This window comes from Puma concolor, chromosome C1 (genome assembly GCF_028749965.1).
Source record: "Puma concolor isolate L17-30 chromosome C1, mPumCon1.1.hap2, whole genome shotgun sequence".
NCBI lineage: Eukaryota > Metazoa > Chordata > Mammalia > Carnivora > Felidae > Puma > Puma concolor.
In genome coordinates, this window is record NC_141674.1 from 192,766,252 (window position 1) to 192,782,422 (window position 16,171).

The 16,171-nt window shown below is 49.8% G+C and overlaps 1 protein-coding gene across 5 annotated transcripts in view; it reads left to right on the plus strand.

The window, feature by feature from the left end:
- Positions 1-16,171, plus strand: part of NRP2 (neuropilin 2) — a 116,965-nt gene that overhangs the window by 10,943 nt on the left and 89,851 nt on the right. For all 5 annotated transcript variants that reach the window (XM_086719412.1, XM_086719414.1, XM_086719415.1 and 2 more), the window contains exon 2: positions 5,168-5,345. In XM_086719412.1, coding sequence (XP_086575538.1) covers positions 5,168-5,345 — 178 coding nt within the window. The remainder of the gene's footprint in view (positions 1-5,167; positions 5,346-16,171) is intronic.

The window sequence follows — 16,171 nt, forward strand, 5'->3', positions numbered from 1 at the left end:
TGGCCCTCAGGTACATACAAGAAATAGATGTTTGGGGTGGCTGGGTGGCTCAGTCGGTTAAGTGTCCGACTCTTGATTTCAGCCCAGGTCATGATCTTGTGGTTAGTGAGTTCCGGCCCCACATCGGGCCCGGTGCTGATGGCGTGGAGCCTGCTTGGGATTCTCTCTCCTTCTCTCTGTGCTCCTCCTCCTCTTGCTCTCTGTATCTTTCTCAAAATAAATAAAAATAAACTTAAAAAGAAAAAGAAATAGGTGTCTTCCAATCAGCCTACTCCTTCTCTTTCACAAGGCATTTTAAAGTAATAAGGGAACTGATGCCTAGTTCGGTGGGTGTCACGTCCTGTTCCAAGAAGCCCGATCTTCTTACGGAGAAAGCCCCTCAGAGGTGATGAGGGAACTGCGGGGCCCAGACTCAACACCTCTTCTCGTCACCCTACCTCCTGCATCCAAGAGAGCTCCACTTCTCTCTGCTTTGGACACTGGAGTTCTGGGTAGAGTTTTATCCAAAGAGAAAACAAACACCTTCTAAGAAGAATTTTGAAAACTACACGCTTCATCGCACTTCATTCAATCCACTCATTGAATTACAGTTTAGGAAGCTGAGACCCAGGAAGGTCACCAAGAATCCAAGTGCTGTGTCCCCTCTTAACTACTCTCAGACCACCCCACCCCGCTTCGTTACCCCAGACGCACCTCCGACAGCAGCCGGACTCTCCGATCCCACCTTCAGCGAGTCCTAAACGTCCATTTTTGCCCAGGACTTTTTTTTCAGTTCGGCTAACCCAGGTGATCTGATTTTTCTCCCTTTGCTGTGGGACTGCCAGCTTTCTGTCGCCTGGTGTCACCTGGTGTCTCTCCCTGTCCTGAAGTAAGCCATTGCCATTCTAATAATTTAAAAGTACTCATGGGGCGCCTGGGTGGCTCGGTCAGTTGAGCGTCCGACTCCGGCTCGGGTCATGATCTCACGGTCTGTGAGTTCGAGCCCCGCGTCAGGCTCTGTGCTGACAGCTCAGAGCCTGGAGCCTGTTTCAGATTCTGTGTCTCCCTCTCTCTCTGCCCCTCCCCTGTTCACGCTCTGTCTCTCTCTGTCTCAAAAATAAATAAAAGTTAAAAAAAAATTTTTTTTTTAAAGTACTCACAACAGTCAGGCTTCTTTTAGTGAATCCCGCTGTCGAGGTTAAGCCATAGAGTGTTCCTTTAAAACAACTTCTGTTGAATTTCCTTAGAAGGTGACCAGATTTTTTTTTTAAGATTTTCTTTTATTCCTTATGACTTCCTAAAAATCTGATGTTACGGAGGAACTACGGTTTGTCCTAAATTGGGTTCTGTAGGAGGGCGAGTTCCTTCCGAGGCTGGCAGAGCACCTTAGAATTGTTAAGTGGATGAATACAAAATCCCTTTACTGAGATCAGGAGCCAGTTTACCTGCAGGCAGCATCAGATGATACTTAGGTGACCAGCAAAACAAGGGCACCGGAGGAAGAGAAAACAAAAACAAAAACGAAAAAAGAGAGACAGAAAGATACAGATGTCCGAAATAATCTGACATTTCATATGTGAAATAAAAACACCTAGGGGCGCCTGGGTGGCGCAGTCGGTTAAGCGTCCGACTTCAGCCAGGTCACGATCTTGCGGTCCGTGAGTTCGAGCCCCGCGTCGGGCTCTGGGCTGATGGCTCAGAGCCTGGAGCCTGTTTCCGATTCTGTGTCTCCCTCTCTCTCTGCCCCTCCCCCGTTCATGCTCTGTCTCTCTCTGTCCCAAAAATAAATAAAAACGTTGAAAAAAAAATTAAAAAAAAAAAAAAACACCTAGATACTCATCTTGGAGGAAAAAAAAATCAGGCCTCTGTGACTTTAGGACTTTCTTTCCAACTACATCTAGAGGTGTCACTTTAATCCTTTTATTCTTGGGCCTCCGAGGTCTTTATCTGGCCTCAGCTGACTCATCCCTCAGGCTTCCCTCCCAGATGTAGGAGAAAACCCCACCTGAACAGCCCAGGCCTGGGTTTGCCTGCTCCTCTTTGGGAAATGAATTTGCCCCAGGTGAAAGGTATTCACAAAATGGTTGGAGAAAGAAGTCCCTTGTTAACTCACCAAACAGGCTCAGTAGCTCAAACTTCACCAGGTCAACTCGCCTTCAGTATGTGGAGACTGGCCTAAAGGGGTTTGCCCTTGAGTTCAACTCTCTTTTGCCTGGGCTGGACTCCTTTGAGACAGGACAGAGAGCATTTATGCTGTTCCACATAATAAAGGGGGACACAATACAGGCCTCCAAGGTAATAGATGGTCAGAAGAAAGTCCAGCTCATTTTGGTTGGGGGTGTCTTTGTATTTAAGAAATGAAGGGCCCCCAAAACTGGATATGAAATATCCATTATCAAGAGGAGGTGTAGAGGGATTGTGTTTTCCTTACAAGTTTTACTGATATATTTCAAGAATTCCGTTCTCTCCAAGAAAAATAGGGACAGAAATTCTAGTATTTATCTTGGTGGATATATGTCTGCGCAAATGAGGTGTGATATTTTATGAGAGAGTGTGAAAGTGTGTGCGGGACTGAAGTGTGACTTTCTAATATGTCTACGTACCCGATATATGTGCAATATCCACGTTTGTGTGTGTTTCTGAGTGTGAGGGCCATCCACACAAGAATGTGAGTTTATAAATGTTTGGGTATCGAAAGGGTTAACCACACAAAAGCAAAGCAGATGTTTTAATGAGTTTTCAAAAATTTTAATAAAGCACCTTGATTTTCTTCAGATAAAGAAAGGACAGAAAGAGATGTGTTACTCCTTTATCGTTCAGTTAAGTTTTTACCGTGGAAAATACAGACTACCAGCCATGGGTTCTGTATCATTTAAAAGTGTTTTCTGAGTGGGAAAATGATTGCTCCTGGTGTGGATGAGAAACGAAACCTGCCTATGAGGAAGTTTCCTGTCTTTATTGCTGATGATGTGTGCCCGGTCTAATTACTAAAAGCTTGAACTTGGTGGTGGGGGGGGGGGGCGGAGTGGAAAATTGAGGAGGAGAAGTTCTTCTTTCAGGAGCAGCTGGAGAGAAGCAGGGCAGGGGTGGGAGAAGGAGGGAGAGGGGGTGGATGATGTGGAAACCATAACAGTTACTAAACAGGAGCTCAGCTCAGGTTCCCTCTGATGAGGTCCGAGGCGAAAAGCGCGGTTTGGGGTGAGTGTGCGGCAGGGCAATACTCTTCAGCAAAATAGCTAGCAGAGGAGGGGAACCCAGTTGAAACTTCCCTCTCCTGCTAGCGTGGTAAGAGCAGCTGGTGATCGAAGCCCCCACACCGCTGCTTTCTCAGAGGGTCCCTCTCAGCCAGTTTCAAGTTCATGAATGAGCCAGCACCAATGGGCCACAACGTGACTTGCTGCAAGTTGTCGGGTGCCCGACATGGCGGTGGCACGGGCACCGGGGCAGCCTGTGGGGGTTGGCTGCAGAGGAGTGGGCGGCACCGGGCCTCACTGCTGGCCTCCTCTCTGTCTGTGCGGGAGGGCTGGGCCCATTGTCCTGCTGGACTGGGGAGGGTGCGGGGTCATTAGTTAGAGGATGATGTGGCCGCTGCTAGGCAGAGGAAATGGCCTGCTTTTGTTTTCCACCCAGTAGGAAGTGGAACCTGAATCCATTAGATTCTGGGCAGTTCAGCACAGCACAGTTTGAGCTCTCGGAGGCACGATGCCTAAAAGGCTACTTGTGTGGATTTGTGTGTCCCAACCACCATTGTGCGGCGTGCCCATCTTTTATGCATTTAAAGCCTGTCAGGCTGGTAATCTAAAGCAGAGGTCTGGAAGACAGTAATGCCAACAGACATGGGGGATAGTAAAGTGCACCTGTAGAGTTAAAAAATGCATGACCCTTTCCCTCAAAGAGTGAACACGGGAGAAAGACCCCGTCCTGTAGGGTGGCTGCTGAGCCGTAATACATAATTCACGGGCCCATGCTGCTCCATGCAGATGGCGATATTAAATCGTGATTGATGCTAAGAGAGGCATGCGTCTCAGGAAGGTCTCCAGGAGGCTTCTGAATATTTCCAGGGCTCTTGTGCCTTCCCGTCTTCTGTTCTACTGTGGTATTAAGCAAAACCCCCATTCCCCAGGAACCCCTCCTGGGGATGACAGAACTTCACTCCCCAGTACAGGAGATTCTTCAAATGTCAGCGCCCACCTTGTCTGCCTTTGAAGTCGCCCCCTCGCCTCCTGGCTCACGTGAAGCTGTTTACCTCCAGCCAGGCACCGCTGGGAAGGTGGGGGCCCTTACATCCCCTGCAGCCTCCTTTCAAATGGCTGGTTACTGGTTGCCGCCGGACAAAGCAGCAGCACACCCTGGTGGTGGTGACCGGGCAGGAGGGACAGTGGGTAGAAAGCGAGAGAAAGGCACAAAGCACTTTTGTCGAAACTCTGAGGTCAGAGCCAGTGAATTCTGCGATGCAGATTTTTTCCACTCGGTGTATAATGAAATAATAAATCAAATTTGTGGTGTATGTGGAATTAAATGTTTGGGGCTTTTGCTTTTTCTTTCTTAAAAAAAAAAGAAGAAGAAGCTAAAATCACCCTCCAGGGCCCGTTCTGGCCCAAAGCTGAAAATGCTTCCTTCCCCATCACATGTAATTGTTACCAGGCTCGGTTGTGGGTCGGCCCCACAAAACCACTGTTGTCAGTTCCTGGAGCCGTTACTTCTGGCTGCCTGGGCTGGGCTGGGCTGGGAGACACCGAATGAAACGAAGGATTTATGAGATAAAGATAGAGCTGAGAGGTTTGCACCAGAAGAAGACGGGCCAAGGAGGGGAGACAGGAAAAGGCAGGGGGCATGCTATGTTTGCAGCTCTCTTGTTTTTGTTAATCTCAGACCATGTAATTAAGTATATTTATGATCATTTTCTGGAATATTTTAATTTGAGGAGTGTGTGCAATTGTGAGCACGTCTGTGTGTGTGTGTGTGTGTGTGTGTGTGTGTGCAGTTGGGTGAGTGGGGTGGGGAAGATGAGCTGAAATAATCTCTTCCACTGAATGAGTAAGTAGGTTAGTCTTCTGGACTGCCATAAAAGGTCTGTAAGACGGTTTTAATCAGCCACTGGTAGCGAAAAGAACCAGGGTGGGGGGTGGGGGGGGTGGAAGGCTGTAGCACATTTGAAGTTCTCTGGCTTCTTTGCCTTCTCTTTCAGACTCAGCCTGTGGAGGTCGTTTGAATTCCAAAGATGCTGGCTATATCACCTCCCCAGGTTACCCCCAGGATTACCCCTCCCACCAGAACTGCGAGTGGATTGTTTACGCCCCTGAACCCAACCAGAAGATCGTCCTCAACTTCAACCCTCACTTTGAAATTGAGAAGCACGATTGCAAGTAAGCACCATGCTGTGCCGTTGGGCATCCGTGAGCCACACTCCCACCACCTCCCGGGGCTCCCTCCCGCCACCTCTGACACCTAATGGCAGGACCCCCCAACCCCAGCACCTGCTGAACAGTGACCCCGGTGGGGGGTTGGGAGGAAACCTCAAGCTGAGGTTCTCCTTCAGGGGAAGTAAAAGCCCCGTGGATCCCATGGCATGGAAGAAAGAGCCTTCCCGAGTGAAGAGTGTAGGGAGTAGCACCCCATCTTCAAAGGAAGCAGTGAGGGAGAAATCCATCTGGGGGCAGGGGCTGGACTACAGTAGGCCAGCTCTTGACTTTGGGATTTACTTTCCCCCTGGAGATCTCCCCATTTCCACCGCTGCCACCACATGTAGAAACCTCACCAGCTTCCTTGATAAACTAGTAGCCAGATTCCCCCCCCCCCCAAGCGGAGACTAGCCCCGAAGGATCTGGCTGCTATTTGAGGAAGCAGCTGCAAGCGAGTTAAAAATCGGAGGCTACACTGGTAGGTCGAAGATTCACATTGACTCTTGTTGTCTGTGCTGCACAGGTTAGAGTCTCGAAGCCAGTGTTAGGGACTTAGTTAAGAGACTCCATTCTAATTGCTTTCCAAATAGCAATCCATCCAGTCCTCACAGTGGCCCTGGGAAGCTGGTGCTGTCAGGACTTGTATACTGAAGCCCAGAGAGGCTGTCAGTCACCCAAGACAGCTCAGCTGGTCTCACAACGTCAGCCCTGCCGCCTTGGGCATGTGTAGCTTGGGAGATACCAAGTGGACATTTGGACAACTGTGAGTGCTTTAGAAATGCCTCCTTGACACCGAGGTCCCTTAAATGAAGGGGAAGGGGAAGGTAGCACTGTAATGTCAAGAATGTGAATGTGCTTTGTACCGTCCAGTGGGCTCTATCTGAAAGTCCTTGCTCATTGAAACAACAGCGCGAGTTTTCCGTGCAGAAAAGAATGTGCCGACGATCACGTTCTGCTCCAAACGTGCACCTGTGATGTGCCAGTGCTCTGATGGGTGTTCACTGTCCCCTTATGATTCACGAGCAGTCTGGACATTCCTTGTGACCAAGGTGTTGCAAGTACTGAAAAGTTAACGGGGCCAGCGGGCGAGAAAGGTGCAAGGGAGCAGGGCCTACGTCCAGGCCAGCGTGTCCTTGTGCAGGAGACAGGCCCCTCTTTAACCAGGGCTAGGCTGTGAGGTGGTGAATCGATGGCATCGTTATCCTCCTGGGACTGCTTCACACCTACATAATGGCTTTCTCCTAGCGAGAGGTAGTCTTCACGGAAAACCCGAGGGTTTCCGGGATGGAAGAGGCCTCATGTGACAAAGAGTCATAAGATGGGTTTTCTAATCCCAGACCTACTCTTGACCCAGTGGATGACTTAGGGTAACTCATAAGTTCCTCTTTGTCTGAGTTAAATGCGCAGCCTGATAATACTTTTACGGCATCTCAAGCCTGCTGATTCCCCACAGTGGACGTTAGCAAGGGTGTCTGTTAGAAGAGCTCCTCTGTCAGGTGTCTTTGCTCCTGGTGCCTTTGGCCGGGCTGCAGACGGCTGGCACGGACTGAAGCGTGATGCACAGAGAGCTTGGGTCTGGGCTCAGGGAAATTTGACTAAGCACCTCTGTCGACTGAGGGCCAAATTCTGTTATGCTTATGCCAGCAAATCTCCCAGGGAAATTGCTAAGAGGTCGTCTTATGTATATTCATAGTGGCAGGGGGGAGAAGGCATGGCTCTGGGAAGGAAAAAATTGGGGAGCTGGTGAGCGTGACTTAACACGTGTTGGGAAGCGTGAAAGGCCAGGAAAACACGCTCCTGCCCTGTTTGGGGCTGCAGGGTCCACCTTCCCCACATAGGACTCAGCCCTAGGGATGGGGAGAACTCAGGTCGCTGGAGTCTCTGGCAGCAAAAAGGGGACAAGGATGTTGCCTCGCACTCGACTTGGAGCAGGGGAAGCAGGCAAGTTACAGGTTATCATCTGGCTTATCATCCCTACTAAGTAGCTTCCTGTTTTCCTCCCCACTCCCCCGTGGATGCTTCCGGCTTGAACCAAAAAGGTCCGGAAGGTCAGAGAAAAATCTTTCTGGGGTCTCTTTTCCCCAGCGCCAAATTGGCAAGAAGGCCCTGTTGGGGTCAAGCCTCCGCTACTTAACCTCATCCTTAATTCTCTCTCCCTCCCCCGTTTCCCCTCCTCTCCCTGTCTCCCTGTCACTCTTGTCAATTTTTGTATTTAGAAAGACACATCCGGTTCTCTGAAGTCTCTCACTCTGCAAGGTATTTTTAACATTCCCCGGCCGTTTGCATTCAGAATAAGTGGGCTCCTCCTCCCCCCCCCCCACCCCCACTGCCTCGTGTCACTTGCTTGTGAGAGGAACAATTAGCCTAATTGAAGTCCTCGAAGTTCTGTCTTGTTCCTCCTCTCTTGCCCTCTCTCCTTTTCGTTCCAAGGGAGCTCCTGGGTTTGGAAAGCACTTAGTACCGAAGGAAATTAGACTCCTTTCTCTTTTCATTTCCGGTGCATGCTTCGAATTGGACTTGGCTCTCGAGGCCCATAGCGTGGATGCTTACCAAGAGAAAACTGCCAAAGCCGTCCTCCTGGTGAGAGGGCTTAGCGGCAGCACCCTGCAAAACAGGGAAGTGAGTAAGAGCGGCAGAAGAAAGCCAGCCCCACCGTGGAGAAAGGGCGGCGGCCAGCACCTCCCCCTCGTGTTTTCCCCTCTCCCTCCTGTGTAGGGGGTCAACTGCAGCGGTTGCCCCGTGAGCCAGGAACAGGCCCCAGCCAGTGGCCCCTGGACCCTTGGCTCCCTGTCCCTTAAAATCGACAACCCAAAGGTCAAGGCCGTTGATGAATAAACTCCAGACAGACCTTTTCCCCCCAACGGTCACTTATTAATTTGGTTCCACTTAAGCCTACTGTCTGCTTGGAAACTTTCACTCACAAGCCTCAACTTTGCCTGAGTCAGTGCAATCCAAGGCCACCGCCATCTGTGGTGAGGTCCCCAACTCCTCCCACGGGCTGTTAGCAGGCATCCAAACCCCCAGCGCCCACAGGCTGCTCTGGGGCCTATTCACCACCGGTTGTGGGCAGAGACCAGAGGCCCCGGTGGCCCTGCCACGTTGATGTGGCCGAGTTACCAAAGGGCAGGACTCAGGGCCATCTGAGCAAACAGGCAGAAGCCACCCATTCCCTGTGGTGAGGAAGAGAATACCGCTGCCTTTCACCTGAGTCATCAGACAAGAGGCTGAACATTAGGGCTTTAGGAACAGATGTACACAGAGTTGAATCTTTCTCTATTTCTGAAATCTAAAATATATACGTCTTTTAAAAGCACCCACCTGGGTGTGAGACACAGCTTATTCATGAGTCCTCATGTGGGCGTGGCACCCAACCCCATCCCAGGGGCTCAAAGGAAACCAAAACCAAGAGTCTGGGTCCCGTTAAGAGTGGGTCATTTCCAGATGGGTGTCTTGAAAAACGTGCTTCGTGGGGCGCCTGGTCGGCTCAGTCGGTTAAGCGTCCACCTTCAGCTCAGGTCGTGATCTAACAGTCTGTGAGTTCGAGCCCCGCGTCGGGCTCTGTGCTAACAGCTCAGAGGCTGGAGCCTGCTTCGGATTCTGTCTCCCTCTACCTCTCTGCCCCTCCCCCACTCACGCTCTGTCTCTCAAAATACGAATAAACGTTAAAAAAAATTTTTTTTTAAGTAAAAACAAAAACGTGCTCCACAAAGTGCACAAACCACCAGAAAAACCTGAAAGAACATTGCTTGTTAAAAAAAAGTCTTGTTGGGGCGCCTGGGTGGCGCAGTCGGTTGAGCTTCCGACTTCAGCCAGGTCACGATCTCGCGGTCCGGGAGTTCGAGCCCCGCGTCAGGCTCTGGGCTGATGGCTCAGAGCCTGGAGCCTGTTTCCGATTCTGTGTCTCCCTCTCTCTGCCCCTCCCCCGTTCATGCTCTGTCTCTCTCTGTCCCAAAAATAAATAAACGTTGAAAAAAAAAAATTTAAAAAAAAGTCTTGTTAAAAACCATTTTTTGCTAAAAAACCCACAAGAAGCTTACGCTAACGATTTTATGTGTGTTCAGCACAGCATCATCTTATTTACCTCGCGGCACTGAGGAGTAGTGCTGAATCCGAGTGGAATTTTTAGATACTCAAGCATACTCCTTTAAAGCTCTAATGTCCTTTTTTGAACGAATTTCTGATAGAGAACATTCTAAATCATGTGCCACACTTCCCTGTGTTCTTAAACAAAACCAATACTAAGGGGAGTCAACTTTTTCTTGATGATTCAGGCTTCTCATTTTAAGCCTCACTTTATGTGACAGAGGTCAGGTACTGTCCTATTTCGATCAGACAGTTTGAGATTTGAGTGTTGGTTGACCATTTCAACTCCCCAGGGCTCAGTTTCCTCGTCTGCAAAAGTGTGATGATAACTGCATTGCAAGGTTCCTGCATCTGGATACACGATGAATTAGCCACCGTGTGGGCATCTTTGTACTTTGTCATGGGGACATGTGTGGCTTTTTTCTATCAGTACTGTTGCTGTCACTTCCTGTTATGTGTACCCCTGCCTCCTGGACCCTTCTTCTTTTGACTTGTTTTACTCTTTTATTGTGTTGTACAGATTTTGCTTCAGAAGGTCTTGCTGTCTATTGGGAAGTTTTGGTTCTGGGGTCTCAGCTGTGCCCCAAGCCAGTGTAACCCCAGGGCCGGCATGTCTGGTGTGCTTCCGTTGGCCAAGCTCATGGCACAGCCGGGACTGAGGCACACCCCCAGGGACAAAGTATAAGAACAGCAGTGCTCGGGGTCCCCGGCATCGATGGAGATGCTCAAGGCTGAAACCATCCCCTGAAGGCCACCCATGTTCTGCATATTTGAGGTTTAGGGACATTTGGCCTCTAGCTAAGTGTCCTGGATAAGCAAGGTGCTCTTGTATTTATTTACGGCCAGAGGAGCCCTCTAAATCTTAGAAGATGTGTCTGTTTCTGCTAAAGTAGCGGGTGATATCTTTGAAAGGTAGCAGTTTCCCAGGCTGATAAATTGACGATAGTAAACAGAGGGAACAGACCAGACCTCAATAATCTAGCCCCTCCCCACCCAGCCAGAAATGATTTTCTGCACTCAGTCAGTGAGCAGCCTTGATTCCAGTCAACAGCCAAAGACAACCTTACATCTGTATGAGATCTGTGAGCGCCCAGTGCCTGGACCCTCCTCCCTCTCCCCTCCCTAGTGTCCAGCTGTGCACTCCCCTCCTCTTCCCCTCCATTTCCTTGATTCCTAGTTCTTTTATGGGTCCCAATGCCGAGCTCCCAGAGCATTGTGTATTGCCTTGATTTGCTGGCTTGCCTTTGGTTCCTATGCGGTCAATATGTTGTATTCTGAGCGTGTAAATCCTCTAAGGGCATGGACCACATACTTCATTTCTAGACACCTGGTCTTGGAATACCAAGCAGGCACGTGCAAATGATTGTTTCCCTGGTATTTTTACATCTGCGATGCCAGGACATAGGTCAGCATGGCATGAACCTGCGTTGAAAGGCAGACAGAGCTGTCTTCCCCATTCGCCCAGCTTGTGATGTGACATAGTAACAACGGGAAGATGAGACACGGGCTTACTGAAGTCGCTAGGCTCTCTGTGACTCGGCCTTTCACCACCCAAATGGCAACAGATGATGCATTCACTCATAGTTATTAAACACCCATGATGTGCCACAAGAGATGATAGCATTGGGAATGCAGCGATGGCAAATCGTATTCTTTGCCTTCGTGGCACTTCGAGTTTGGGAGCAAGTGAAAAAAAATGTGGTTATTCATGATAAAGCTACTACATCTGAAGCATCACCCCTGAGCCTGGCACTTCGCTAAGTGCTTCACATATATCATCTCATTTGATCCTTGCTTCCAAAAAATGCGAAGTCACTGTTACTCTTCCCATTTTACAGAAGAAGGAACTTGTGCTTAAAGCAGTTAAGCATCTGGCCCAAGGTCCCATTCACGGAAAAAGGCAGAGAAGGGATTTGAAGCCAGAATGCCCTACTTTGCAACCTGGGCTGTTCGCTCTTATGCTCTGTTGCCCACCCCCGCAGCACTGTGCCTGCTGACTGGGGATACGGCATAGACGAGTTATGTGAGCCCACAGCCCTGAGACCCAGCCTAGGCTGGGGAGATCAGGGAAGGCTCCCTGGCAGAAGCGATGGCTGCACCAATGCCAAAGAAGTTAGGCAGACAGAGGGGGAGTGTGTGCGCCCTGGCTCTCCAGGTGGAGAGAATCATGCCAAAGATAAGAAGGGGAAAGAATTTGATGCCTTTGGGAACAACAGTAATTGAAGGGCCATCCTTGTGACTTGCTGATCAACAGAACTTCTCAGTGAAGAGGTGCCTAAGCAATGCTATTGAATTTTATTTCCTGGCCAGGCGTCTACCATCTCAGAGAAGGGGCTGGGTCGGGAAGTAGGAAAAACTAAGATCTTAAGGACTCTCTGCTGCTCTCCCCCTCCCTGGCTGTCTTTACAATTTTGTACTCTATATCCAGGGATCCACGCCCCCCCCCCACCCTGAGTTAATGCCTGAATGTGGGGTTTGGCCTGGAAAAGTCCAGAAAACACTGGATTAAACTCCACTTGCCAGTTTACTCCTACACAGTACCCTCTCTGAACACGTGTCTCTTTCCTAAGAATAGAGGGCAGGAGGCCACATTGCCCAACTGGAGGTGTGGTTTCGGCTGGTGTCCACCTGAGTCTCTGGAAATCGAAGCATAGTATAAATTCTCTGGTTCAGGAGAGTGTCTTGCACTCAGGAGAGAGCCTCAGGTTGATTACTCATGACATTATTATAGATTTACTGCCTGCCCAACCACAGAAATATTCTGATTCCCCCAAGGAACCAACGAGCAGCAATATTCTTCTGTATTGCAACAACCCTGCCTAATGACAGAAACAGATCCCCCTGCAGGTACGTGGTGCAATAACCGGACGGTCCTGCTGACTGGAGCTCAGCTGGCAGCAGACCCCAGCTCACCAACCTTGACCAAGGACTCCACCCAGCAACTTAACTTGCTAGAGAAGTGGGAAGAAAAAAAAAAATCACAGACTGTTCTCCTCCTCCTACCAAGGTTAAAGAGCAGTTGGGACAAGGGTTATTTTTGGCAGTTTGTTTTTAAATATGCGATGTTGCAATCACAACTCTCCAAATGCAAGCTTCGCTGTGGATGTCCTTCCTAACAATGCGTTTTTATCTCCTGATTGAGAAAATCACTTGAGGTTTTCTCATACACAGTCCCACTTGTTCTGCCTCTCAACCCTGGCACCTTCTCTGAAGCCAGAGGTCCCAGAGGGCAGGCATCTTACCCCATGTAACTGCGTGTAATTCTCCCGGCTAATTACACCGGGTGAGAGTCTGTCTTCAGAAATTCAGTGGGAGCTCAGGGTGTGGAGGGGATAGAGAGGAGAAGGAAATAGACCGAGTGAAGAAATCAGATTTTTCTAAAAAGGGATTTGTGTATTTGCCTATAGTTGTAAGTCCTATAGAAAATAATGTGTTCTCTTTGTCCTTTTCGGTGACAGGGGGATTGAAACCTTTGGATTAAGAGAAACTCAATAGATAATTTAATTCCATTCTTGTACTTCTGCCTGGATAAATCATCCCCGAAAAAAAATATATACATATTAGCTGCCCTTGTCTTTCCCTCTAGAAAAGAGCTTCCATAATCGACCTTCATTATAAAACCTAGGGCCTCACAACTCATCTCAGTGATTGCAGAGTAGATGGTTGTATTTAATTTACATAATCAGAATTTTTTTCGTAGAGGGAAAATCCCTGAAAAATGTTAGCTGGGTCAGAATAAAATTTTAAAAAAGAAGACAGAAAAACATGTGAACCGGGCTTAGGTTTGGAAAGCTGGCAAAGGACTTCATGCGATAAAATCCACACGATTGTATATGCTTTATATCCCCCCTAACTTTGTAGCCAAGCATCCTGGCGGCCTGTGTATATAATGGACCGGGTACTACTGTTGTTCCCATTTAACAGGTGGAAACACCGAGGCCCTGAGCGATCTCACAGACAGTAAGGGTAGAGCTGGGATTGGAAAGCCACCCCCAAAGCTGCCTTTATTTACCTAGAGCTGTCACCTGCTGTTCCCGTCCTTAGGTATTTGGGGCCTCTCTGATTTCCTTAGACATCCTTGACGAGTCTTTTCCTGTCCTCTTCTGTTTTTTATTCCTTTTCTTTGCCTCTTTCTGCCATGCAGTCCCCTCTGGATGCCAGCAGGGCAGTCAAGGAGAGAGAGATCTGTGACTTTAAATACAGGGTGGAGGCCTGCCTTTCGGTCGATGGTCTCCTCTGCCCCCCTGTCATCCACCTCCCGGTCCCCTCCAGCCCCCCTCGCCATCCTCTTCAAATTCTCTGCCATCCCCCCACCGCCTCACTCTGCAGCTGGAATCTGAAGACGTGAGGGCTAGTAATAGAGTGTCAGCGGAAGTAATTGATTCCTCACACAGAGAGAATTCTCCTGCCTTCAGTGTCAATGGAGCTGAACCAGAGTCTTGGAGGTGAGCGAGACATGTAAACAGTCCATGGCTGAGCTGTCAGGGCGAAGCCAGACACACCGGAGAGTGAGCGAGCGGGAGAACAGTGGAACAAATAATTGTTTTATTGGGAAGGAAAGGAGTAAATAATATTTCAGCCCAGGAATTGGCAGTTTGAAGGAGACGGTTTGAGAGCTTGAAGCAGAAGGAATCGTGATGCAGGTTTTAATGGAAGAGTTTTTCTTTGTCTCAAGGTAGGAGGTTTCGTCCCCACGCCCCCCCCCCTTTCTCCCATTATCATCATTATTATCATTAAAATAATTACCGTAACAATTACGGTTGATGAGACCTGGAGTTTATAGAGCACCTTTCATCTGAAAGTTCAAAGTGATTTATCTATGTGTCATCCCTTTGAGAGTGGTAGGAGGGTAAGAAAGTTGGGGATTTTTTTGGTTTTTTTTTTTCATTTTTGGTCTTCTCCACTGGGAAACTGAGGTCCGGGCAGATTCGGGATTCGGTCTAAGCCTCGGGCCAGGCGGCTGGGTTCCGTGTTGGGGGGGGACTGACTCCTCTTCTGGGGGTCTCTGCTGCCCTCCTGCCCACCAGGCCCCTTACCTTGTGTGGCCCTCACAGCTCACCCCTGGCACCAGCGTTCCCCCAACCCCTCCCCCCCCCAACGACGGCGTGAGGGCCGTGCAGCCAGGCAGCCAGCAGCTCCTGCCCAAAGCAAGCAGCCCGTGACAGCTGTAGGATGTATAAAGGTCCTTCACCGTCTGACTCAGCCTGCTCCCATCCTGCTGGGAGACTTCCTGCAATCTGGTTCCCTTTCTCCTAGAAGGTGGCGTCCTTTCTAGACCTGTTTCCTCCTGGTCTTGTGGAACCTCCGGCCAAGAGAACCCGGTATTCCCGAACGTTCCCTCCTTCCACCCCCGACAGATGCCGGCCAGTTCTTTCAGAATAGAGGGCCGTGTCTGTGACGGGGAGCGGCGCGTGCTTCCACGTGCACGGGGTAGAGGGGGCTGCTTTTGCGCCTGTTGCGGCCACAGTGCCTGCACAACACAGCCGTCGAGGAGAGCACAGTTAGCCAGCGGCGGCTTGCGAGGTGGAAGCCGTTCCAGCCGACTGGCCACCGAGTACTAAATTCAGAATCTCCACCCTGGCGTGGCAGCAGCCCTTCCTGCTTGGACATTCGCGCAGGCCCGTCCTTTCCACACCAAGGTGCTTTTTTTGCACAATGGCGACAAGTCTGCCGCTGGAGTCCGGAGAGGCTCTGAACTCGGTAACCTGAAGCTTGCAGTGAGTGAAATCCAAGGACGGGGCCCATCACACCAGCCACGTACTCCCAAATTGTCCCCTGCTTGCATTTCTGCGTGGTACATTTTTCAGGCAAGCTTTGTATTTTCTAAGTTTTGTTATGGAGGCTGGATGCCAGCAAAGGGGGGATAGAAAAAACGGTCGGGAGCCCAAACCTTTAGAAAAACATTTTTCTGACGCAGTGTTTGATTCCCCGGTGCCCAGTGTGCCTCATTCCCAGCAGGCTCCCATTTTTCGGACAGATGGGAAGGTTATGATTTGCTCTCACAATTAGACCCTCTGGGAGCCAGGGTTAGTGAGCGCCTGTTCCAGAGGGAACTGTCTGCCCGGCCAAATGCAAGGATGCCGCCAGCATGCCAAGCCCTGGGATGGTGTGCTCCAATTTCCCCTTAGTGGATACCAGTCACAGAGGCATGATTCCTATTTATGAGATGAGGCAAACTGAGGCACGCAAGCTTGATTGACCCAGGCCAGTGTAGGACAGTGTAGGCAGTCTCTGGCCTTGCTGGGGTTCACCTTCCCATCCAAGCGCCAGCCTACTGGTAAACAGACATAAATTATGGGCTCCTCTTACCGCCTTCCCACTCTAGTATCGTTACCAAATGCTAACAAGGGGCCCTTTAAGCTAACTGCAGGGTGAGGATTTTATAGACGTGTACAGCAAACAGAAAAAAGACCCAACCGTCGTGCCGAAAAGAGCCTGCCCAGCAGCCTTAAACTTCACATTGGCACTGCTTGCCTAGAAAATCAGTCCTTACATAAGCAAACACGTTCCACCCAAGCCAGCCTCCAGAGTGCTCACTGGTCCGGGAGTGGAACAGATCTGTGTCCATACAGCCTCAGGAATGCGTCTTGCTGGGGAGCCAGGTCAGTGGGGGAAGCGGTGTTCAGCCAGGGGGTCAGGGGAAAAGTGCCGGAGGCTTTGTTGCGTGCCCTTAATTCTCCGAAAGTTCATCCTCAGTGAGACTTATC